Source organism: Equus caballus, chromosome 24 (genome assembly GCF_041296265.1).
Source record: "Equus caballus isolate H_3958 breed thoroughbred chromosome 24, TB-T2T, whole genome shotgun sequence".
Classification (NCBI taxonomy): Eukaryota; Metazoa; Chordata; class Mammalia; order Perissodactyla; family Equidae; genus Equus; species Equus caballus.
Window position 1 is genome coordinate 14,087,374 of NC_091707.1, and position 25,841 is coordinate 14,113,214.

Here is a 25,841-nt window from a genome sequence, read left to right on the forward strand (position 1 = left end):
AAACCTTCCACACTATGCTCTCAGAATTTACCATGCTTACTTCAAATTCTACTTACCTATCTGCTTAACTTTATTCAACAAGTATTTGGAACCTGCATTTTGCAAGGCTTTGTGAAGGAAGCAAGTTTATTAAATATGATATACGTTCATTATATTTGTGTTTATTTTTCATCCCTTGTTTCCTTTTACTACTTCATTTCATCTTAGGGGAAAATAATCTTTGGAGAACACTCAGTCATATTCCTATTTAAGTAAGTAGTTTTGTTTTAGGACAAAGTGTGAGTAATATAATGAAGTTTAGATTAGGTGGCAAGCCATCCAGCACAATATCTGGCTTATAATAAAACTTTAATAAATGTCTAAACTGAATTAATTCTGTTTAAATTTTTAAAGGTAGACACTTAAGAAATCCAGCAATTCTACTTCAGAGTATTTATCTGAAGAAAACAAAAAAGATATATGCACCCCCGTGTTTATTACAACATTATTTGCAATAGCCAAGATATGAAAACAACCTAAATGTCCATCCAAGGATGAATGGATAAAGAAAATGTCATACACACACACACACACTGGAATATTATTCAGTCATAAAAAAGAAGGAAATCTTGCCATTTGCAACAACATGGATGGACCCTAAGGGCGTTATGCCAAGTGAAATGTCAGAGAAAGGCAAATACTGTATGATCTCACTTATATGTGGAATCTGTAAAAACAAAAAAACTTATAGGTACAGAGAACAGATTGGTGGTTGCCAAGGAGTGGGGAGTAGAGGGGTGGGTGAAATGGGTGAAGGTAGTTAAAAGGTACAAACTTCCAGCTGTAAAATAAATAAGTCATGGGGATGTAATGTACGGCATGATAACTATAGTTAGTAATACTGTATTGTATATTTGAAAGTTGCTAAGAGAATAAATCTTAAAAGTTCTCATCATCACAAGAAAAAATAATTTGTAACTATGTGTGGTAGTAGATGGTAACTAGACTTATTGTGATGATTTCACAATATATGCAAATATAAAATCATTATCTAGTATACCTGAAACTAATATAATGTTATATGTTGATTATATCTCAATTTTTTAAGAAGACTATAACAAAGATAGTTATTAATTAATTGTTTTAAGGCTTTGGCTCCTTGCCTATTTTTGCTTCACGGTGGTGCAGCTGTTAACATTTGAACTTTGCTTGCTATCTGTTATCGTTGGGAGTTGTATCACTTTGAAACACACAGTCAAAACAAATTGAAGAATACTATACGAGAACGGCCTCTTTTTTTTTTTTTTTTTGGATCACCTCACTCCGGTCAGAATGGCTATAATTAACAAGACAGGAAACAACAAATGTTGGAGAGGGTGTGGAGAGAAGGGAACCCTTGTTCACTGCTGGTGGCAGTGCAAACTGGTGCAGCCACTATGGAAAGCAGTTTGGAGTATCCTCAGAAAATTAAGGATAGATCTACCATATGATCCAGCTATCCCACTGCTGGGTATTTATCCAAAGAACTTGAAAACACAAAGGCATAAAGATATTTGCACTCCTGTGTTCATTGCAGCATTATACACAATAGCCAAAACTTGGAAGCAACCTAGGTGCCCAACAAGGGACGAATGGATAAAGATGTGGTATTTATACACGATGGAATACCACTCAGCCATAAGAAATGATGAAATCCGGCCATTTGTGACAACATGGATGGTCCTTGAGGGTATTATGCTGAGTGAAATAAGTCAGAGGGAGAAAGTCAAATACCATATGATCTCACTCATAAGTAGAAGATAAAAACAACGACGACAAAAAAAATCACTTAGCATTGGAGATTGGACTGGTGGTTACCATTGGGGAAGGGGGGAGGGGGGAGGATAAAAGGGGTGATTAGTCTCACATGTGAGGGGATGCACCATAATTAGTGTTCGGGTGGTGAACATGATGTAATGTATCCAGAATTTGAAATATGATGTACATCCGAAAAAAATAAAAATTAAAAAAAATACTATATTACACGTTTTGAAAACTTTCTTTTTATATTGTCTCTATAGGTTATATGTAAAGTCAGATGTGCCACTGAACTTGACAAACACAAGTAAGTTTCATGAGTAGCAGGATCTAAATTTTTTTCACAGTAGGCTTCTCAAGGTAGAAGGGTATGGTAGTTGAGGATACCTTAGCAGTTGTGTAGAAAAATCAAGTAGTTAGATTAGTTCACAGAGGTGAGTTGAGTAACTCAGTCTCCCCCTTCAGCCATACTGCCGCCTAACACCTTTTTTTGCTGCTCTGCCACTGTCCCACTTCAGGTGTCAGATGTAGTTTCAGAAAGTCCACAAATAATAAAGTTAGATTATGTTGTTTTGGATGAGAATGTATAGTATAGTTCCATGAAATAAGTAATGTTTCAGTCCCAATTAACCTCAGGAATGAGAGTGCTAAGCTGGGAAGTCAGGAGGCTTCGGTTTCAAACCAATTTTCCCACTGCCTTGCCAACTATGCAACTCAGTTAACAACTCTATACTTTGGTTTCCTAAACTACTATAATCCCCTCGATATATGAATAATTTCAAGGTCCATTTTGGACTTCAAACTGTAATTATCTTTATTATTTAATCTGAGAGAATATTAATATCTAAACTTTCAAACTAAAATCTTTGTACTTTGTACTTTGTGCTGTTTGTACTTTCCATGTACACTTAACAAAGATTGCTTGTTACAGATTACACATTATCTTCAATTTACCTTGTGTAAAATATTTATAAAGGTAGACAGTGCTTTATTATTCCCTATTGAAAGTGACCCAAAATAGAAGATATTAGCATGCAAATAAATTTCTGGAACACATTAACTTGGGATATAAATGTATTTGAACTGGGATAACTGTTATAGCTACTTGATACAGATAGCCACACCTTATCTGAAGAGTTTTTATGAGGTGGTCTAACTTTTCTTAGGGGGAAGTAGTTAAGCATTTCATTCTCAGAGTTGCTCGGTATGCATAGTAAATATGCAACCTTTTAAGAAGATGAAGTATTGACGAGTGCTTGAAACTCTACATATACTGACCCTGTTGATTCTTTAGTTGTGTTTGAAAGCAATGTTTGCTATGGATAATCAGATGTTCATAAGATTGAACATTGTTTAAAACACATTTCCCTTACTTCTTCAATTTAATATTAGTGATGTATTTAAACTTAGGTACAGTATATTAATTTTCCAGGCACATTATAAGAGCCTGGTAATTCTTGGAATGGAAAGGTAAAAAAATATGCTTAATAGTTATAAAAATGAAAAACTCAGGATTACTTGAAATAGTGTTAAAATAGTCCTATATTATTCTTCTTGGTAGAGGCAACTGAATTCAGGTCCACATGAGATTATTTTTAAATTAATGCTTTAAAATCTAATGCTATTTTAAAATGGTTTAGATCCTAATTTCATAACAGTAAAGATAGGCCAACTAACTCTGAGTGATCATTAAATTTGTATTTAATGAAGTTACAAACATTTTAGTTTTATAAACACCTAATAAACTCATTTTTTTTCTTTCAGAATTCTACTGCATTTGGGCTTTATATTGGCAAGCCTTCTCTTTTTAGTGGTGAACTTGACTTGTGCAATGCTAGTCCATGGAGATGTCCCAGAAAATCAGTTGAAATGGACTGTGTTTGTTCGAGCATTAATTAATGATAGCCTATTTATTCTTTGTGCCATCTCTTTAGTTAATTACATATGCAAAGTTACAAAAATGTCATCAGCAAATGTCTACCTCGAATCAAAGGTAAGTATATTTCTTAAATTTACACTTGAAAATCTTACTTCAAATCCTTATCCTATGAACCATCTTTTATTGGAAAGTTTATGTTTTTTTTAAAAAGTATTCTGAATGTCAGGTACATTTTGAGCATGAAAGAATGATCACTAGAAATTAAAATGTATTCAAAATTTGGCCCTTACTAAACAATGATTTTTTAATAAGGAAGCTTATACTGAACATATTGTACTTTCTATGACTTATATCCTCTGCACTGGAGACTAATTAAATGAAATAAACCAGAATATATTTATGAATGTATCAAAAATAGTCTAATATATAAAGCCACACTAACAACTTAGGATTTTATCCAGTAAGGGTGGCAGTATTGCCATTAAATAACTTTACCAGATTATGTCTTCATGCATTTGGGTTAGCAATGTTAAGATATCATGTTGGTAAAATGCTGTTTATTTGTATAAAAGTCTATAAAATGGTACTTCACCCCATAATATAAAGTCCCCATGATATTTGAAACAGTCAGTCATGTCACTAAATTTATAAATGCCTTGCTTCTCCCTTTCTTTATACTTTGGACCAGCAAACAGAAGCCAAATGCTAACCCATTAACAAAGAACCAGGGAACTTTCTACTGTTGTTGATTGACAGCGTGGTTGAGCAGTGAATTGGTCATTGCAGTGTATGTGCAGCAGTGGGTGTGGGGGTATAGATTGGTGGGTGTTGGGGGTGTGGGTTTATACATACACACGAGCTTGCTTTAGTTTGGCATGATTGCCTGTTCACTGAAGATAAGCAAGATAGTGTCTTAAACAGAACAATCTCTGAAATATTTTTAGACATCTATATTGTTGTTATCCTTAACATAGTCCTAGTAAAGTAAGGTACTACAATTAAATGTATGGTAACCAACTTGTCCTTTAAATTTAGGTGGAGATGATAATTTTACTTTTTAAACATGTATCAGTAGAATGCAAAATAAATATGTAAATATAAATGGGGAGGTGGAGAGAGAGAGACTGACTTTCAAACCTATTAATCTTACCTGGAAAATTATTTTATTTGACTTCAATTCTAAAAAGTTGTTTGTAAAATTTAAATATTTTAGCTAATAATAATAATACTGTTAAAAAAATACTATCACTCTTATGGTACATAATCTTTTGGTGTCGCAACAGCATCTTCACTTAGTGTAATAACATCGCCATAGAATTCATGCATCTTGCTTGTCTAGTGATAAAGCATAAATAGAAGTGGTTGAATTTAAAGGGCTTCTTTTCTGGATAACTAGCAACTTTCTAAGTGTCGTTTTACTTGCTTTGAAATAGATAATTCTCTGAATATAGTAAAGTTGCCCATCTGAGAAGAAAAGTTCTTCTGATAACTCCTCCAGAATTATTTCAAACATCTTCCCCTAACTATTATGTGAAAGGTATTCACTTTTTTATTTTTATTATTTTTAAAGTATTAAATTTAAAAGCTGCATGGATTCAGAATTCTCTAGGAACACTACAGAGAGACATGTCCAATTCCTACCTATAAAGGTAAATATCATATGAGATGCTAGATTATTTGTATTATATTGTACTGTTGGGTAGTTCTTGATCTTTCTAACTAGGTTATAAACTTTTTTATTCTCAGAGTACGTCGTCTTGCTTTCATGTTCTCTTTGTAAAAAGACTAGGCTCACTTTTTATTTTTGACTTCTATAACCATATGTAGCAGTGGCCATTTCTTTTCTTCAATCCGCAAGTGTCAGTTAAGCATCCACCTCCTCCCCATTTTCGACCTGGCCGTTTCTTGCTGTCCCGAGAGCATTTCCTGAAAGCTCAGACTTTGATCTTTTGCTTTTCTCCTTTTTATTCTTCATTCTTCCACATATTCTATGATAATGAGATCCTCCATAATTTGTCTCAACCAAATCTTACCCACCTGATTTCCGCATGGCACACAGTATGTTTTCCTGGCTCTCTGTCCTCAGGCTGTTTCATCTTCCAGGAATGCTTTTCCCCTCCCACTGCTCCATGCCTGCTTGTCCGTATCTTACCCAACTTGAAAGGCAGAACTCTAATGTTTCCCCTTTTTATGAACTGAATTTGGTCCCTTGTCCTCCATCTCCAAAATAAAATTTAGAAATAACTCTGTGTCCAAATTCTCTAAAAATTGTATTTGTTCCTCTCAGGGCACATATCAACGTGTACTATGTAGCATTTGTGTGTACATATCAGTTGATACTATGTAGCATTTATGTGTGCATGTCTAATTTTTCTGACTAACCTCTGAGCTCTAGAAGGCAGAGCCATTTATTATTCAGAGCTCCCTCGGTTCCTCCCACTTGAGGGTCAATTAATTTTATCTGAATGATGACATACGCATTTTTATTTCTATCCCATTAGGTACTTCAGGTGCCTTTTGCATATTTTCACCAGCCTACCTACCTCATTCTCTTCCCACTCACAATCTGTACCTCTCTATCTCTCTAACTTTGTCATTGTCATTGTTCTCCTATTGATTCAGACTCAAATTTGAAATACTCTGATTGTTACTTCATTCCTTGTTTCCTAACAGTAACTCCTGTCAACTTTTTCATTTAAAAAATTTCTTCTATCTGTTTTTTTCTATTTGAACAACTTGACAGGAAAGAAACCTAATGAGTATAACTATCTGTCTCTACTGTGCACCAGGCCTGCTCTAGTTGCTTTTCACATTATCTCATAATTCTATGAGGTGGTCCTATCCCTCTTTTGCAAAAAAAAGTGGGGTGTGGGGGAGTTTGAGAGGCAGAGGAAGTGTGGCTTATAAGCTCTTGCGTGACCTAGGCCCCTCTCTAGCTTTCTCACCTCACCTCCTACCACTCTCCTCTTCGCTGTTCCAGTCACATGGGCTTTTCCCCCCAGTTCCTCACCAGAGAATACACAGCAAGTTCATTCTTGCCCTGGGCTCTGTATGTGACGTTCCTTCTGCCCAAATTGTACTTCCTAGAGCTATGCATGTGATGGTTTCTGGGCATTCAGGTCTCAGCTCAGATGTCACCTTTCCTAACCACTCAACTCAAGTTAACTCTCCACTCTGATTACTATATCCATCACCTTCTTTTGTTATCTTCATAGCATTTATCAGTAGCCAAAATTATTTGTTCATTTGTTTGCATACTTATTTTCTGCTTCTCCCTCCTCAAGTGTAAACTCTGAAAGTAGTTCTTGTCTGTGTTGTTCATTTTTCTATCCCTTTTGTCTAAAATAATGCCTGGCATATACTAGGTGTTCAGTAATTATTTGTCGAATAGATAACGTTTCCATGTTTGCATACAGTCTTTGCCAGAGCAGCTTTACCCTAGTAACAAAATGAGCTTTCATGACAGGGTTGTGTCAAGAGCAAATTTAATCACTAAAAATGCCCGAGATCACACGCTTGAACCAGGATTCAAACTCAAGTCTGACCACAGGTGTCTATTAGTAGTCACTGTTCTTTATAACCATGCCTTGACTCCATTTACATTGCCCTATATTTACTTACACAGTCATGCCCTGCTTAACGACATTTTGGTCAACAAAGGTCCCAATATATGACAGTGGTTCCATAAGATTAGTACCATATGGCCTAGGTGTGTAGTAGGCTACACCATCTAGGTTGTGTAAGTGCACTCTGTGATGTTCACAAAACAACAAAATTATCTAAGGATGCATTTCTCAGAATGTATCCCCATTGTTAAGTGATGCAGGACTGTAATCTTTTAGGTACGCATTTTTAAATAGTTGTAATTTGCATGAGTATAATTGTTTGTATGCTTATTAATGACATTATTCCACATATATTCTTACTAGATTTTGTCATACTACCCTCCAAAAGAATAAACCATTTTATAATGCTATCTTCATTGTATAAATGTACTTCATTTCCTCTGCTCCATCAATATTTGAGTTCAAATTTTTTTTATTTTGGCTATTTTCATTAATGTATGCCTTAGATGTTTTAATTTAAATTTTTTTAATTGATATGCATATATATGTTTTCAAGTAGAGATTTACTATCCATATTTCTATATGTGTAAACTATTTCTCAATGATTTACAAAGCAGAATCTGAGCCTTCAGTCTTTATATATTTGGCATATGTGTTTTCGGTTTATATTAAAATGTTACTTTTATTAAGAATGATAGCTATCATAAGTTTTGTGTGTGTTTAGTTAAGAATAGGTGTTTAATATTATTAAATCCTTCTCAGAAACTATTCACATTGCTACAATTTTGGTTTTCTATTTGTCTTATAAATATGGTAAATTATTTGACTAGATTTCCTTATGTTCCTTGAATTTTTGAGGTAAACTCTATTTTATCATTTCCTTTAATGTTTTGTATTTCAGTTATTATGATATTATTTAAAATTTTGTTAAACCTAGACTTGAAGTAAAATTAACCAATCTCTTTTTTTTCTTGTGTCCTTAGGTTTTAGAATATAAGCATATTTATCTCATAAACTGAGATAGGTAACACACACTGTAATACAAAACAATATGAACTCAACCTCTAGAGTCATATTGCCTAGATTTAAATCAGAGCTCTGCCATTTATTAACTCTATGACTTTAACCTCTCTGTCCATCTTTAAACTGGAGAAAATTATAGTAACTATCTCCCTAGTAATGTTGCAAGGATAAATGATAATGTGTGGAAAGCCATAGTGTACTGGTTGGCACTAAAAAAAATGTTAGTTGCTAATGTCTTTATCATCATATTTTGACATGGGCTTGTTCTTAGAAAATTTGAACAAATTCTTCCATTATCCATTTGGCAGAAGGTGGTTGTTGGTAAGTTTTCTTGGGTTTTTTTTTGTTTTCTCCATTAACTGATTTTATTTCTATTAAAAGTGCTGTTTTATAGGCAGTTAACTGTACTTTTATTATAAAAAATTTTTTTTCTGATTGTTAAAACTTGTTAATATGAAAGAATATGATTTAAAATTAAAAAAAAAAAAAAGCAACAGTGTTGTAAGAAAGGAGAGAACGTTAGCACTCCCCATGACAAGGATGTAAGAGGCCCTTGGTCCTGACAACACACATATGGTTAAGGCATTGCCACCTACTTCATGGCATCTAACCATCATTTTTTCTAGGAGAGGATGGAATGATATATTCAAAATTCTTAAAGATAAAAACTTTCAGCAAAGAATACTCTATGCAGTGAAAATATCCTTCAGATATGTTGGAGAAATAAAAACTTTCCCAGATAAACAAAAGCTGAGGGAGTTCATCACAAGACCCTTCCTTACAAGATGTGATCAAGAAGGTCCTCATACCTGAAAATAAAAAGAAAGGGTTTACAAATTCTTGAGCAAGGAGATAAATAGGCAGACAAAATCAGAAAACTGCAACTCTCTATTAGAACAGAGTAGTAAACACTTAATTATAACATTGAAATAAAGGGAAGGAAAACATCAAGAATAAATATAATCACTTCACTTTAACCACAAACTCCCAACACAAAACAGAATAAGTTGTGACACAACAAATTAGAAGGGGAAGAGAAAAAGGATGGAACCTCCTTAGACTAAGGGAATAAAAGGCTATCAGAAAATGGATTACTTCATCCACGAGGTCTTTTATACAAACCCCATGGTAACCACTAAATAAAAAATCAGAACAGAGACACAAATGATAAATAAAAAAAAAACTGAAAAAACCATCCGAGGGAGCCACCAAAGTGAATTGACAGTCCAAATTACACAGGACAAGAAACAAGGAAAATACAGAACAACCATAAAACAAGTGATAAAATAGCAGCAGAGAGCCCTCATATATCAATAATCACTCTAAATGTAAACAGCATTCTCCAATCAAAGACACAGAGTGGCTGGATGGATCAAAAAACAAGACCCAACAGGATGTCACCTTCAGGAAACACATCTCAATTCTGAAGACAAACACAGGCTCAGAGTGAAGGGCTGAAAGACCATACTCCAAGCTAGTGGCAAACAAAAAAAACAGGTGTTGCCGTACTTAGACAAAGTAGACTTCAAGATAAAAAAATACAGTGAGAGACAAAGATGGGCAGTGTATAATGATAAAAGGGACACTCCACCAAGAAGACATAACACTTATAAATATATATAAACCCAAAACAGGAGCACCAAAGTACATAAAGCCACTATTAACAAACCTAAAAGGAGATATTAACAGCAACATGATGATGGTAGGGGACCTTAACACCTCGCTTTCATCAATGGATGGATCATCCAGACAGAAAATCAACAATGAAATAGTGGAACTAAATGAAAAACTGGACCAGATGGACTTAATAGATATATATAGAACTCTCCATCCAAAAACAGCAGAAGACACATTCTTCTCAAGTGCACATGGAACATTCTCAAGGATAGACCATATGTTGGGAAACAAGGCAAGCCTCAATAAAGGTAAGAAGATTGAAATCATATCAAGCACCTTTCCTGACCATAATGCTATGAAACTAGAACTCAACTACAAGAAAAAAGCTAGCAAAATAACAAACATGTGGAGACTAAACAACATGCTGCTGAAAAAACCATAGGATCATTGAAGAAATTAAAGGAGAAATCAAAAATCTCTGAAGACAATGAATATGAAAATACACCATACCAACTCATATGAGATGAAGCAAAAGTGGTCCTAAGAGGGAAATTCATAGCAATACAGGCCTACTTGACAAACAAAAAAAAATCTCAAATAAGCAATCTTAAGCTACACCTAACAGAACTAGAAAAAGAAGAGAAAACAAAGCCCAAAGTCAGCAGAAGGAGGGAAATAATAAAAATTAGAGCAGAAATAAATGAAATTGAAACCAAAAAAAAACAGTAGAAAGGATCAATGAAACTAAGAGCTATTTCTTTGAGAAGATAAACAAAATTAACAACTCCTTAGCCAGACTCACTAAGAAAAAAAGAGAGAAGTCTCAAATAAATAAAATTAGAGATGAAAGAGGAGAAATTACAATGGATAGCACAGAAATACAAAGGATTATAAGAGAATACTATGAAAAACTATATGCCAACAAATTGGACAATCTAGAAGAAAGGGATAAATTCTTAGACTCCTACAACCTCCCAAAACTGAACCAAGAAGAAATAGAGAATCTGAATAGACAAATCGCAAGTAAAAGATTGAAACAGTAAGCAAAAACCTCCCAAAAGATAAAAGTCCAGGACCAGGTGGCTTCTCTGGAGAATTCTACCCAACATTCAAAGAAGATTTAGTACATGTCCTTCTCAAACTATTCCAAAAAATTGAAGAAGATGGAACACTTCCTAACACATTTTACAAAGCCAACATCACCCTGATACCAAAAACAGACAAAGACAACACAAAGAAGGAAAATTACAGGTAAATATCACTGATGAACATAGATGCAAAAACCCTCAACAAAATATTGGCAAACCAAAGACAGCAATATATCAAAAGGATCATACACCATGATCAAGTGGGATTAATACCAGGAACACAGGGATGGTTCAACATCTGGAAATCAATCAATGTGATAAACCATATCAACATAATGAGGAATAAAAATCACATGATCCTCTCAATAGACACTGAGAAAGCATTTGACAAGATCCAACATCAATTTATGATAAAAAAAAAAAAAACTTCTAAATAAAATGGGTATAGAAATAAAGTACCTCAACATAATAAAGCCCATACATGACAAACCAACAGCCAACAGCATTCTTTTGTTTTTTAAAGATTTTCTTTTTTTCCTTTTTCTCCCCAAAGCCCCCAGTACATAGTTGTATATTCTTCGTTGTGGGTCCGTCTAGTTGTGGCATGTGGGACGCTGCCTCAGCGTGGTTTGATGAGCAGTGCCATGTCCGCGCCCAGGATTCGAACCAACGAAACACTGGGCCGCCTGCAGCAGAGCGCGCGAACTTAACCACTCGACCACGGGGCCAGCCCCCCAGCCAACAGCATTCTTAACAGTGAAAAACTAAAACTATCCCTCTTGAGAACAGGAACAAGACAAGGGTGCCCACTTTTGCCATTCCTATTCAACATAATACAAAACCATAGAGGTTTTGGCTAGAACAATTAGGCAAGAAAAAGAAAAGGAATCCAAATTGGAAAGGAAGGAATGAAACTCTTGCTGTTTGCAGATGACATGCTTCTATAAAGAGAAAACCCTACAGAATCCATCAGAAAACTGTTAGAAATAATCAACAACTACTGCAAAGTTGCAGGGTACAAAATCAACTACAAAAATCTGTTGCATTTCTATACACTAATAACAAAGTAGCAGAAAGAGAAGTCAAGATGATGATCCCACTTACAATCACAATGAAAAGAATAAAATATCTAGGAGTAAATTTAACCAAAGAGGTGAAAGACCTATACACTGAAAACTAAGACATTATTGAAAGAAATCAAAGAAGATGTACAGAAATAGAAAGATATTCCAAGCCCATGGATTGGAAGAATAAACATAGTTAAAATAGCCATACTACCTAAAGCAATCTACAGATACAATGCAATCCTAATCAGAATCCCAATGACATTCTTCAAAGAAATAAAACAAAGAATCCTAAAATTCATATGGAACAAGAAAAAACACTAAATAGACAAAGCAGTCCTGAGAAAAAAGAACAAAGCTGGAGGCATCCCAATCCCTAACTTCAAAATATACTAAAAGCTGGGGCCAGCCCAGTGGCATGGTGGTTAAGTTCGCATGCTCTGCTTCGGCAGCCCAGGGTTTGCTGGTTCAGATCCTGGGTGCAGACCTACACACTGCTTATCAAGCTATGATGTGGCAGGCGTCCCACATATAAAGCAGAGGAAGATGGGCATGGATGTTAGCTCAGCAAAAAAAAAAAAAAAAAAAAAAAAACGGAGGAGGATTGGCGGTGGATGTTAGTTCAGGGCTAATCTTCCTCAAAAAAAAAAAATATATATATATATATATGTATACTAAAAGCTATAGTAATCAAAACAGCACAGTACTGGTATAAAAACAGACACATAGATCAATGGAACAGTATTGAAAGCCCAGAAATAAAACCACACATCTACGGACAGCTAATCTTCAACAAAGGGGCCAAGAACATAACATGGAGAAAGGGAAGTCTCTTCGATGATCTTGGGAAAACTGGACAGCCACATGCAAAGGAATGAACGTAGACCATTATCTTGCACCATATGCAAAAATTAACTCAAAATGGATTAAAGATTTGAATGTAAGATATGAAGCCATAAAATTCCTAGAAGAAAATATAGGCAGTACACTCTTTGACATTGGTCTTAGAAGGATCTTTTTGAATACCATGTCTGCTTGGGCAAGAGAAACAATAGAAAAAATAAACAAATGGGACTTCATCTGACTAAAGAGCCTGTACAAGGCAAAGGAAACCAGGAACAAAATGAAAAGACAACCTACCAACTGGGAGAAAATAGTTGCAAATCATATATCCAACAAGGGGTTAATCTCAAAAATATATAAAGAACTCATACAACTCAACAACAAAAAAACAAACAACCCAATCAAAAACCGGGCAAAGGATATGAACATACATTTTTCCAAAGAAGGTATACAGATGGCCAACAGGCACATGAAGAGATGTTCATCATCACTAATCATCAGGGAAATGCAAATCAAAACTACACTTAGATATCAGCTTACACCTGTCAGAATGGCTATAATCACCAAGAAAAAAAAACAACAAATGTTGGAGAGGGTGTAGAGAAAAGGGATCCCTCATCCACTGCTGGTGGGAATGCCAACTGGTGCAGCCACTATGGAAAACAGTATGAAGATTTCTCAAAAAATTAAAAATAGAAATACCATATGACCCAGTTATCCCACTACTGGCTATTTATCCAAAGAACCTGAAATCAACAATTCAAAGGGACTTATGCACCCCTTTGTTCATTGCAGCATTATTCACAATAGCCAAGACGTGGAAGCAGCCTAGATGCCCAATGACTGATGAATGGATAAACAAGGTGTGGCATATGTATACAATGGAATACTACTCAACCATAAAAAAGAACAAAATCATCCCATTTGCAACAACATGGATGGACCTTGAGGGTATTATGCTAAGCAAAATAAGCCAGACAGAGAAAGACAAATTCCATATGATTTCATTCATATCTGGAAGATAAACAAACACATGGATAAGGGGAACAGATTAGTCGTTACCAGAGGGGAAGGGGGTTGGAGGTGGGCATAAGGGGTAAAGGGACACTTATATATATTGGACTGACAAATAATAATGTACAACTGAAATTTCACAATGTTATAAACTATTATGATTTCAATAAAATAAAAAGCTTTTTTTTAAAAACTAGTAATGTCATCACTTACACTTCACTGTGTTTGAAACTCAATATAAATGTAATGTTATATCCTGCTTTTCCCCTTATATTAGTAAAGCATTTTCTCATGCTATTAAAAACTCTTTTCAAGGCTGCACAAAATTTCATCATATGCCAAAATTTAACTGTTGTCTTACTGATAGACCATTGAGTGGTTTTCAAAAAGATTGTCAGCTTCCATGTTAATTTTCTTCAAAATCAGTTTTGTTTTGCTTTTTTTTTTAATAAGAGTGAGTTAGGGGTTTTAGTAATTACATCTAGAACTGTCTACCCCAGTCTCAGTTTACAGAGCACTTAGGTATCTTTTATGTTATCTTTTTCATTACCTTTTCTTTTTGGTGAGGAATATTGGCCCTATCTTTTTCATTACCTTTTCTTTTTGGTGAGGAATATTGGCCCTGAGCTAACATATGTTGCCAGTCTTCCTCTTCTTGCTTGAGGAAGACTGTCCCCGAGGTAACATCCATGCCAGTCTTCCTCTATTTTGCGTATGGGACGCCACCACTGCGTGGCCTGATGAGTTGTGTATAGGTCCACTCCTGGGATCCGAACCCACAAACCACGAGCCGCCGAAGTAGAGCATGCGAACTCAACCACTACACCACCGAGCTCGCCCCTCGTTACTTATTTTTTAATTTACGTTTTATTCTTTTAGCGACTAGAACACTGCTATAATTTGGTTCTCTTTTTCAAAGTAGCAACTCTTACTTTATTTTTAAATATTATAATTGTTAATTTGAATAGTTTCTTTCTGCTCTTTCATTTTTTTGATTTTCTAACATATTTAACATTCTTTCTTTGTTCCATGTTTAAATAAGTAAGATAAGTGTAGATACTTAATTTATTATTTCGTAAACTAATAAAGGTATTTAGAGCAATATGTTTTCTCAAGGACTGCGTTGGCCTGTTTCCATAATCTTGTGATATTGTAGCAACATTCTTAACAAAAACAAAGAAAATTTTGTTTCGACTCCAGCCACGTTTCAAAGATTGCATATTTACACATCAGTGTGAATTAGATGTTATTTCTATCCATAAGTCTTCCTTCAGCTCACTTTGGTGGAAAGTCTAAAATTCAGACATCTGTCTTGTTCAGGCTGCTGAAGGCCAGAAGTTTTCCATTTTGCCCTCTGCTTGATTGTCCGAGCATGTGAATCTGGCCTACAAAACAATGCAGAATTTCCATACTCCAGGTTCTTGTCAGAGAAAATAAACCCTCACCTGTTAAATTCAAAAGCTTAACTGCCAGAAAGATTACCCGAAGGATGTGCTATTTCTCTTTCTGTTCTACATTTTATCCTCAGCCAAATCGAGATCATTGCAGACTTTCGTACACGGGCTGCGTTGTACCCTGGGTAGAGCTGTCTTTTCCAACCTACACTTTGACCTACATCAAGAAATTTGTAAGAAATTTCTTGTAAGAAACATTTATCTTAAAGTCACTGTTGTATAATATTGTTGAGGATATTGTCTATACAGTGTTCCTCAGAAAAGATTTTTTTCTACAACTCAGTACCAGGTAAAACAGTGTTGATTCTATCCTTTTTCTCTGACTACTGTGTTGTTCAGACGCAGATACATGGCTCACTCTGTATCCATCATAGATGAGCTATGACTTCCATTTTTGGCTCTGGCTGTACCTCTAGTTCATTTCACTTTCTCACCTCCCCCAAACATACACACGTTCCTATCTTTATTTTTTATTTTGTGTGTATCTCTGTTACTACTTCAAATTCTCTTTTGCAAAGATGGTGGTATAAATGAAAAAATGGGATTAGATATACTTTGGGACATGTTTATATCTCTCTTTTCAGCTATAGTGATTTTTTAGTTAATTTGGAAAGACCTTAGAGACAGTGTATCATAGTGATTAAGAGCTGGAAACCTAAGATCAGAGAGAGAAGGATGTAAATTCCACCTCTCCTGCTTATTGTCTGTATGACATTGAACAAGTATCAGCATCTCTAGGCTTCACTCTCCTGATATATAAAATTGAAATAATGACAGTGTTGATTTCACAGGTTGTTATGATGATAAGAGTAATTCCTACTTTATAAGGATGCCATAAAGGTTAAATGAAAGTGCCTGTAAAGTGCTACCTATAATGCCTAGCAATTGAGAAGTGCACATAAATGTTAGCTAATATGATCTTAATGTGTACTAGTGGATTCTAACCTAACTTCAGGAAGTTCTTGAACACCTGAAATTGTTGGCAAAATTTATCTGGAGAGGGGCCCTATGTATGTAATGAAATTCTCAAAAGGAACGGTGATCCAAAAAAGAATAAGAATCATTGAAGAACAGGATTTCTCTTTTAAATATTTTGTATTAATTGTACTTGACTCTGCTTTATTTATGTAACATTCCACCCACATTTTGATAAGAATTGAAATCTGAGAGATTACATTTCATCTAATATTTAGCTAGTTTTTCTTAGAAATTTTTGGAACAAATATTATTGAAATTCTGTAATGATTTTTTAAATTATAGGTGTTTTTGCTCTGAAATCTGTATCTTTTATTACAATCTCAATTTTATTTGCACGATTGTGATAGACTTAATACTGTCTTTTTACTTTTTGTCTACTGCTAACATTTCAACTGTCTCTCATTAACTTAGACAAAATATTATGAAGTTATTTTTTTCAAACTCTTTATAGGGTAAACAAATAGTTTAGAGTTATTGACATGATTGTTAGTATTGGTCTTCCTCTCCCATTACGTTTTTTTTATTGCTTTTTGCTTTGCCTTCATTTGTATGATTTCTCTGGTACATTTGAATGTATTTACTTTTTATCAGAATTATAATACAAATTTTAACATTAAAACATATACTGATAAAATTATTTTTATTCTAATATTCCTTTCCACTTTAGAAAAAAATAAGTATATTTATGAAAATATAGAAGATATATTTTTAATGGACAAAATAACTTAGCACAGAAATGTTTAAACCAATGGCAAATGCTTAGTCCTTGTGGTGGCAAGTTAGGATTCTCCGTATAAAAGACCACTTACAGGCAGGGTGGGAACAAAAGTTAAACTTACAGGCCATATCTGTGGCCAGGAACATGCAGAATTTTATATCTGGATAAAAGTATAAAAGGAATCATTGTCTGATACTCAAGATCAGCTTCTCTTCCAGCCCAGTCAGCCATTTGCAAATAGTGCATTCTCTTTCTCCCTCCCTCTCTCTCTCCATCTCTCTCTCTCTCTCCTAATTCCTAACAGTTTAAATTACTATGTAAATTTTTCTATCCCAAATTTACTCAACCCTTGATCCATATTAATTAGTGTATTGGGGTGGGAGGCTGCATCAGCATCTTGCAGAGACACAGTAACATTCAACTAAACTGTATTTCTGATCTTTCATGCAGACCGACTGATCCTATACGACTAAAGCAGTGGTTTATGGTAACTTAGGCCATAATTAAAGAAACAGGGTAAAATACTATTAGTGTCTGTCTACCACCAACCTGAAATATGACTTAGGCAGAATTTGGGGAGGATGATGGTAGAGAAAAAGAGGCAGCCTCATCCTCTGTAATAGTTATGATTGTCACCTTCCCAATATTCTGTTATAATTTCTCTCTTGGTTTACGGAGATTTACTTTATTCATCTTAAGCTGAGGTGCTTCTTTAGTTTCCTGTGTTCGTTACTCCAGTTCTTATACTCCAAGTCTTATTTCCTATTCTGCTGCTGAGCTGCCCAACCACACACTTGTCCCGTTTGAAAAATCCCTGCTTACAACTTTGGGTTGATATCTTTTATCTACACCTAAGCTCAAGTAGCTTTCCCCTTATACTTCTTCTTTTTTTTTTTTTAAAGATTTTATTTTTCTTTTTCTCCCAAAGCCCCCCAGTACATAGTTGTGTATTTTTAGTTGTGAGTCCTTCTAGTTGTGGCATGTGGGATGCTGCCTCAGCATGGCTCGATAAGCGATGTGCCATGTCCATGCCCAGGATTCGAACTGGAGAAACCCTGGGCCGCTGAAGCAGAGCACGTGAACTCAACCACCCGGCCACCGGGCCAGCACCCCCGTTAATACTTCTAAACACTTTTACTAGACCAGCCAGCATTTTCAGAATTTTTTAAATTTTTCCATGGCAAGAAGATCAACCCAGTAAAAGCCATCTACTCCATAATGTTAGGGTCATAGGAGCCAGAGATTTCGTTTCATTGTGTCTTAGCAGCATGAAACTATTTTTTAAATTGTTTAGGCCTTAAAATTATCAAAATAGGGGCCGGCCCCGTGGCCAAGTGGCTAAGTTCACACTCTCGGCTTCAGCAGCCCAGGGTTTTGCTGGTTCAGATCCTGGGCATAGTCATGGCACTGCTCATCAGGCCATGCTGAGGTGGCGTCCCACACAGCACAACCAGAGGCACTCACAACTAGAGTATACAACTATGTACTGGGGGGGCTTTGGTGAGAAGAAGAAGAAGGAAAAAAAATCATCAAAATATATATATATTTTTTTTTTATTTTTTTTTTTTATTAATGTTATGATAGATTACAACCTTGTGAGATTTCAGTTGTACATTTTTGTTAGTCATGTTGTGGGTACACCACTTCCCCCTCCGTACCCTCCCCCCACCCCCCCTTTTCCCTGGTAACCACCAATCAGATCTCCTTCTCAATATACTAATTTCCACCTATGAGTGGAGTCATATAGAGTTCGTCTTTCTCTGACTGACTTATTTCGCTTAACATAATACCCTCGAGGTCCATCCACATTGTTGTGAATGGGCCAATTTCGTCTTTTTTTATGGCTGAGTAGTATTCCATTGTGTATATATACCACATCTTCTTTATCCAATCATTAGTTTCTGGGCATGTAGGCTGGTTCCACGTCTTGGCTATTGTAAATAATGCTGCAATGAACATAGGGGTGCAACGGACTCTTGAGATATCTGATATCAGGTTCTTAGGATAGATACCCAGTAATGGGATGGCTGGGTCATAGGGTATTTCTATTTTTAACTTTTTGAGAAATCTCCATACTGTTTTCCATAGTGGCTGTACCAGTTTGCATTCCCACCAACAGTGTATGAGGGTTCCTCTTTCTCCACAACCTCTCCAACATTTGTCGTTCTTGGTTTTGGATGTTTTTGCCAATCTAACGGGGGTAAGGTGATATCTTAGTGTAGTTTTGATTTGCATTTCCCTGATGATTAGCGATGATGAACATCTTTTCATGTGTCTATTGGCCATATTCATATCTTCTTTTGAGAAATGTCTGTTCATGTCCTCTGCCCATTTTTTGATCGGGTTGTTTGTTTTTTTGTTGTTAAGCAGTGTGAGTTCTTTGTATATTATGGAGATTAACCCTTTGTCGGATAAGTGGCTTGTAAATATTTTTTCCCAATTAGTGAGCTGTTTTTTTGTTTCAATCCTGTTTTCCCTTGCCTTGAAGAAGCTCTTTAGTCTGATGAAGTCCCATTTGTTTATTCTTTCTATTGTTTCCCTCAACTGAGGAGTTACAGTGTCCGAAAAGATTCTTTTGAAACTGATGTCAAAGAGTGTACTGCCTATATTCTCTTCCAAAAGACTTATTGTCTCAGGCCTAATCTTTAGGTCTTTGATCCATTTTGAGTTTATTTTGGTGTGTGGTGAAAAAGAATGGTCAATTTTCAATCTTTTGCATGTGGCTGTCCAGTTTTCCCAGCACCATTTGTTGAAGAGACTTTCTTTTCTCCATTGTAGGCCCTCTGCTCCTTTGTCGAAGATTAGCTGTCCATAGATGTGTGGTTTTATCTCTGGGCTTTCAATTCTGTTCCATTGATCTGTGGACCTGTTTTTGTACCAGTACCATGCTGTTTTGATCACTGTAGCTTTGTAGTATGTTTTGAAATCGGGGATTGTGATTCCGCCGGCTTTGTTTTTCTTGCTCAGGATTGCTTTAGCAATTCGCGGTCTTTTGTTGCCCCATATGAATTTTAGGATTCTTTGTTCAATTTCTGTGAAGAATGTTCTTGGGATTCTGATTGGGATAGCATTGAATCTGTAGATTGCTTTAGGTAGTATGGACATTTTAACTATGTTTATTCTTCCAATCCATGTGCAAGGGATGTCTTTCCATCTCTTTATGTCATCGCCTATTTCTTTCAAGAGAGTCTTGTAGTTTTCATTGTATAGATCCTTCACTTCCTTGGTTAAGTTTATCCCAAGGTATTTTATTCTTTTCGTTGCGATTGTGAATGGGATAGAGTTCTTGAGTTCTTTTTCTGTTAGTTTATTGTTAGTGTATAGAAATGCTACTGATTTATGCACGTTAATTTTATACCCTGCTACTTTGCTGTAGTTGTTGATTATTTCTAATAGTTTTTCTGTGGATTCTTTGGGGTTTTCTATGTATAAGATCATGTCGTCTGCAAACAACGAGAGTTTTACTTCTTCGTTACCTATTTGGATTCCTTTTATTTCTTTTTCCTGCCGAATTGCTCTGGCCAGCACCTCCAGAACTAGGTTGAATAGGAGTGGTGAAAGTGGGCACCCTTGTCTTGTTCCTGTCCTCAGAGGGATGGCTTTCAGCTTTTGTCCATTGAGTATGATGTTGGCTGTGGGTCTATCATATATGGCCTTTATTATGTTGAGGTACTTTCCTTCTATACCCATTTTACTGAGGGTTTTTATCATAAATGGGTGTTGGATCTTGTCGAATGCTTTCTCTGCATCTATTGAGATGATCATGTGGTTTTTGGTTTTCATTTTGTTAATGTAGTGTATCACGTTGATTGACTTGCGGATGTTGAACCATCCCTGTGTCCCTGGTATAAATCCCACTTGATCATGGTGTATAATCTTTTTGATGTATTGCTGTAATCGGTTTGCCAAAATTTTGTTGAGGATTTTTGCATCTATGTTCATCAGTGATATCGGCCTGTAGTTCTCCTTCTTTGTGTTGTCCTTGTCAGGTTTGGGGATCAGAGTGATGTTGGCTTCATAGAATGTGTTAGGGAGTTCTCCATCTTTCTCAATTTTCTGGAACAGTTTGAGGAGAATAGGTATTAAGTCTTCTTTGAATGTTTGGTAGAATTCTCCAGAGAAGCCGTCTGGTCCTGGACTCTTGTTTTTGGGGAGGTTTTTGATTACCGTTTCTATTTCCTTACTTGTGATTGGTCTATTCAGATTCTCCATTTCTTCCTGATTCAGTTTGGGGAGATTGTAGGAGTCTAGGAATTTGTCCATTTCTTCCAGGTTGTTCAATTTGTTGGCATATAGTTTTTCATAGTATTCTCTTATGATCTCTTGTATTTCATTGGTATCTGTTGTGATTTCTCCTCTGTCATTCCTGATTTTATTAATTTGCGATTTCTCTCTTCTTTTCTTGGTGAGTCTGGCTAGGGGTTTGTCAATTTTGTTAATTCTTTCGAAGAACCAACTCTTTGTTTCATTGATCCTTTCTATTGTCTTTTTTGTTTCAATATCGTTTATTTCTGCTCTTATTTTTATTATTTCCCTCCTTCTACTGACTCTGGGCCTTGTTTGTTCTTCTTTTTCTAGTTCTGTTAGGTGTCGTTTGAGGTTGCTTACGTGAGCTTTTTCTTGTTTAGTGAGGTGAGCCTGTATTGCGATGAATTTCCCTCTTAGGACTGCTTTTGCTGCATCCCAAATGATTTGGTATGTCGTGTTCTCATTTTCATTTGTCTCCAGATAATATTTGATTTCTTCTTTAATTTCTTCAATGATCCATTGTTTGTTGAGAAGCGTGTTGTTTAGTCTCCACATTTTTGCACCTTTCTCTGCTTTTTTCTTGTAGTTGATTTCTAGTTTAATAGCGTTATGATCAGAAAAGATGCTTGATATTATTTCAACTCTCTTGTATTTATTGATGTTTGCTTTGGTTCCCAAAATATGGTCAATCCTTGAGAATGTTCCATGTGCACTTGAGAAGAATGTGTAACCTGCTGTTTTTGGATGAAGTGTTCTATATATATCTATTAAGTCCATCTGGTCTAATTTTTCATTTAATTCTATTATTTCCTTGTTGATTTTCTGTCTGGATGTTCTGTCCATTGGTGTTAATGGTGTGTTGAGGTCCCCTACTATTATTGTATTGTTGTTGATGTCTTCTTTTAGTTCTATTAAGAGTTGCTTTACAAATTTTGGTGCTCCTGTGTTGGGTGCGTATATATTTATAAGTGTTATGTCTTCTTGGTGGAGAGTCCCTTTTATCATTATATACTGTCCCTCTTTGTCTTTCTTTGTCTGTTTTGCTTTGAAATCTACCTTGTCTGATATTAGTATAGCGACACCTGCTTTCTTTTGTTCATTATTAGCTTGGAGTATTGTTCTCCATCCCTTCACTCTGAGTCTGTGTTTGTCTTTGGGGCTGAGGTGTGTTTCCTGGAGGCAGCATATTGTTGGATCTTGTTCTTTGATCCATCCTGCCACTCTGTGTCTTTTGATTGGGGAGTTCAATCCGTTTACATTTAGAGTGATTATTGAGACGTGGGGGCCTACCACTACCATTTTGTGTCTTGTTTTCCGGTTTTCTTCAGTTTCCTTTGTTTCTCGTCCCATGGTTTAATCTGTTCTGATGTAGAGCTGCTACTCTCTGTTGTTGTCCTTCTACTTATCTCCTCTGCTCTTGGTTTTGTAGCCCCTTTCCTTTTTTGGATTTTTCAGGAATGAGGGTTTTCCTGAGGATTTCCTGAAGAGGAGGTTTTGTGGCAATGAACTCCCTTAATTTTTGTTTATCTGGGAAAGTTTTTATTTCTCCATCGTATTTGAAGGATATTTTCGCTGGGTAGAGAATTCTCGGCTGTAGAGTTTTGTCCTTCAGATTTTTGAATATATCATTCCACTCTCTTCTAGCCTGTAAAGTTTCTGCTGAGAAATCTGCTGATAGCCTGATGGGGGTTCCTTTGTAGGTTAGTTTCTTTTGCCTGGCTGTCCTTAATATTTTCTCCTTGTCGTTGACTTTTGCTAGCTTCACTACTATATGCCGTGGAGTTGGTCTTCTTGCATTGATAAAGTTTGGAGATCTATTGGCTTCTGTCACCTGAAGATCCATCTCCCTCACCAGATTTGGGAAGTTCTCAGCCATTATTTCTTTGAATAGGTTTTCTGCCCCTTTCTCCTTCTCTTCTCCCTCTGGTATACCTATAATCCTTACGTTGCATCTCCTAATTGTGTCTGATAATTCTCGGAGAGTTTCTTCATTTCTTTTAAGTCTTGCTTCTCTCTCCTCCTCTGCCTGCAACAATTCTATATTGCCATCTTCCAAATTGCTAATTCTTTCCTCCATATTATCGGCCCTACTGTTCAGAGCATCTAGATTTTTCTTAATCTCCTCTATTGTGTTCTTCATTTCCAGTATTTCTGTTTGGTTCTTCTTTATCGTATCAAACTCTTTTGTGACATAGCTCCTGAACTCGTTGAGTTGTCGGTCAGAATTCTCTCTTAACTCAGTGAGTATTTTAATGATGGCTGTTTTGAAGTCATCATCATTTAGGTTATATATCTCATTTTCTTTGGGATTGTTTTCTGTGTATTTGTTACTTTCTTTCTGTTCTGGAGATTTAATGTATTTTTTCATATTGCTTGATGATGTTGATTTGTGCCTCCGCATGGAGATAGAGTTTAGTTGCTCCTTTCACTTGTTTCAGCTGCTGCGGTGGGGGGAGCAGCTGTTTATACTTCACCAACCAGGAACCCTGTCCGTAGTTGCTAACTGGGCCTGGGCCCCTCTTCGTAGCCACAGTGGCCCTTTGGATTCCCTCCTCTGCCGTGGGGGCCGTCACGGGGGGCTTCAGGCTGCAGGTGCCTACTGTTGTTGCCCACCTAGATGCGCTCTCTCCTTGGGGTCTGCAACGGTGTTATGGGCTTTTCCAGCGGCCAGGGGTGGGATCACTTTTATTTGTCGCTCGGTTGCTGTCGGCACCCACCAAATCTCACTTGTCCTCTATGTGTCGCAGGAGAGCTATTGGCATCTTCTACAGTCTGTGGTTAGTACACCTAGCTATGCTGCTTTTGCCCTGGGGTCTTCCAGCCTTGTGGCTGGCGGCTGGGTGCCTTCTACTGGTGCTGTGCAGAGGCTTTCCCTAAGGCTTCTGTGAGCCTGTAGGGTTTCCCCCTAGGCTACTAAGCTGGGTCTCTGGAACTCTCTCCAGCCCCAGTCCTCTCCGAGATCTCCGGCAATCCCTAGCCTCACCGGGTGGGCAACGGCAGCTGGGGGTCGCCCCGCCCTCTGGGCTTCTCTCCGGGCCTCTGCCGGGAGCTCTGAATGCTCAGCGTGGCCCCTCTGCTACCGGCAGACAGAGAGTTTTGTCTGCTGCCTGGCGGAGCTCCGGCGCTTCCCCTCCGGGTCGCCGGACCCGCCTTTGAAAGTTCCCCCGCCCCGGTCCTCTCTGAGATCTCCGGCAATCCCTAGTCCCACGGGGCGGGCAACGGCAGCTGGGGGACGCCCCGCCCTCTGGGCTTCTGTCCGAGCCTCTGCCGGGAGCCCTGAATGCTGGGCGTGGCCCCTCTGCTAATGGCAGACAGAGAGTTTTGTCTGCTGCCCGGGCGGAGCTCCGGCGCTTCTCCACCGGGTCGCCGGACCCGCCTTTGAAAGTTCCCCCGCCCCGGTCCTCTCCGAGATCTCCGGCAATCCCTAGTCCCACGGGGCGGGCAACGGCAGCTGGGGGTCGCCCCGCCCTCTGGGCTTCTCTCCGGGCCTCTGCCGGGAGCCCAGAGTGCTCAGCGTGGCCCCTCTGCTACCGGCAGACAGAGAGTTTTGTCTGCTGCCTGGGGGAGCTCCGGCACTTCCCCTCCGGGTCGCCGATCCGGCCTTTGAAAGTTCCCCCGCCCCGGTCCTCTCCGAGATCTCCGGCAATCCCTAGTCCCACGGGGCGGGCAACGGCAGCTGGGGGTCGCCCCGCCCTCTGGGCTTCTGTCCGGGCCTCTGCCGGGAGCCCTGAGTGCTCAGCGTGGCCCCTCTGCTACCGGCAGACAGAGAGTTTTGTCTGCTGCCTGGCGGAGCTCCGGCGCTTCCCCACCGGGTCGCCGGACCCGCCTTTGAAAGTTCCCCCGCCCCGGTCCTCTCCGAGATCTCCGGCAATCCCTAGTCCCCTGGGGCGGGCGTCTCTCTGGGACCCTCCGGGCGCCCCGAGCACCAGGCCGGGTCTCCCCGCCAATGGCGGGGAGAGACTCTCCCCGCGGGCTCAGGTGTGCAACTCCAAAGTTTCCCTCTGCGTTTAGGAGTAATTGCGGGGGGTTTAAGTAGGGTTCTGGTCACCTGTTTCCACCGTCGCTCCTCTGTTGTGTTCTCGCTCCTGCCCTAGATGTGTGTGGATCCTCTGGGGGCGTCCGTTGGAAGAAAGCCGCTTGCGGGTACTAGGCTGCCCGTCGGGGTCGGAGAGTTTTCACCTATTTCCACATCCTCCCGGAGGAAAGTCCGTCCGCCTTCCGATGTATAGTCGCGTGGGTGTCTCAGACGTCCTGGGATGCTGTCTGGATATCCTTTGTCAAGCGATAAGTGTCCAAATAATTGTAGACCTGCAAAGAGGGAGAACCGCGCGAAAACGGAATGGAAGCCGAAGATCTGGCGTGACTGCTGCCCTCTGGGAAGTGTCGCTCCAACCTGAACATCTCTGGGCGCCGCGGCTCGTCCGAAAGCCAAAATATATTTTTTAATTTACTAATAGAAACTACTTTGTTTTCTTATTTTTAATGAGTAGTTTTGTGTTTTAATTTCAAATTGGAAATAGCATTTATGAGATGGTTTGAAAAAATGTGTGCAGGGTTCTGCTTCTGGTGATGG

General features: G+C 37.8%; 1 protein-coding gene and 1 non-coding gene across 2 annotated transcripts in view; both read left to right on the top strand.

The window, feature by feature from the left end:
• The window catches only part of GPR137C (G protein-coupled receptor 137C), a 75,976-nt gene that overhangs the window by 32,397 nt on the left and 17,738 nt on the right, over window positions 1–25,841 (top strand). Inside the window, exons 2-3 of the mRNA XM_001489194.6 lie at window positions 2,040–2,083; window positions 3,541–3,769. Of these exons, the coding sequence (XP_001489244.3) occupies window positions 2,040–2,083; window positions 3,541–3,769 (273 nt within the window). The remainder of the gene's footprint in view (window positions 1–2,039; window positions 2,084–3,540; window positions 3,770–25,841) is intronic.
• On the top strand, window positions 8,741–8,866 carry LOC111770506 (U6atac minor spliceosomal RNA). Its single transcript, XR_002803778.1, has one exon. It is a non-coding gene; the product is annotated as a U6atac minor spliceosomal RNA (small nuclear RNA).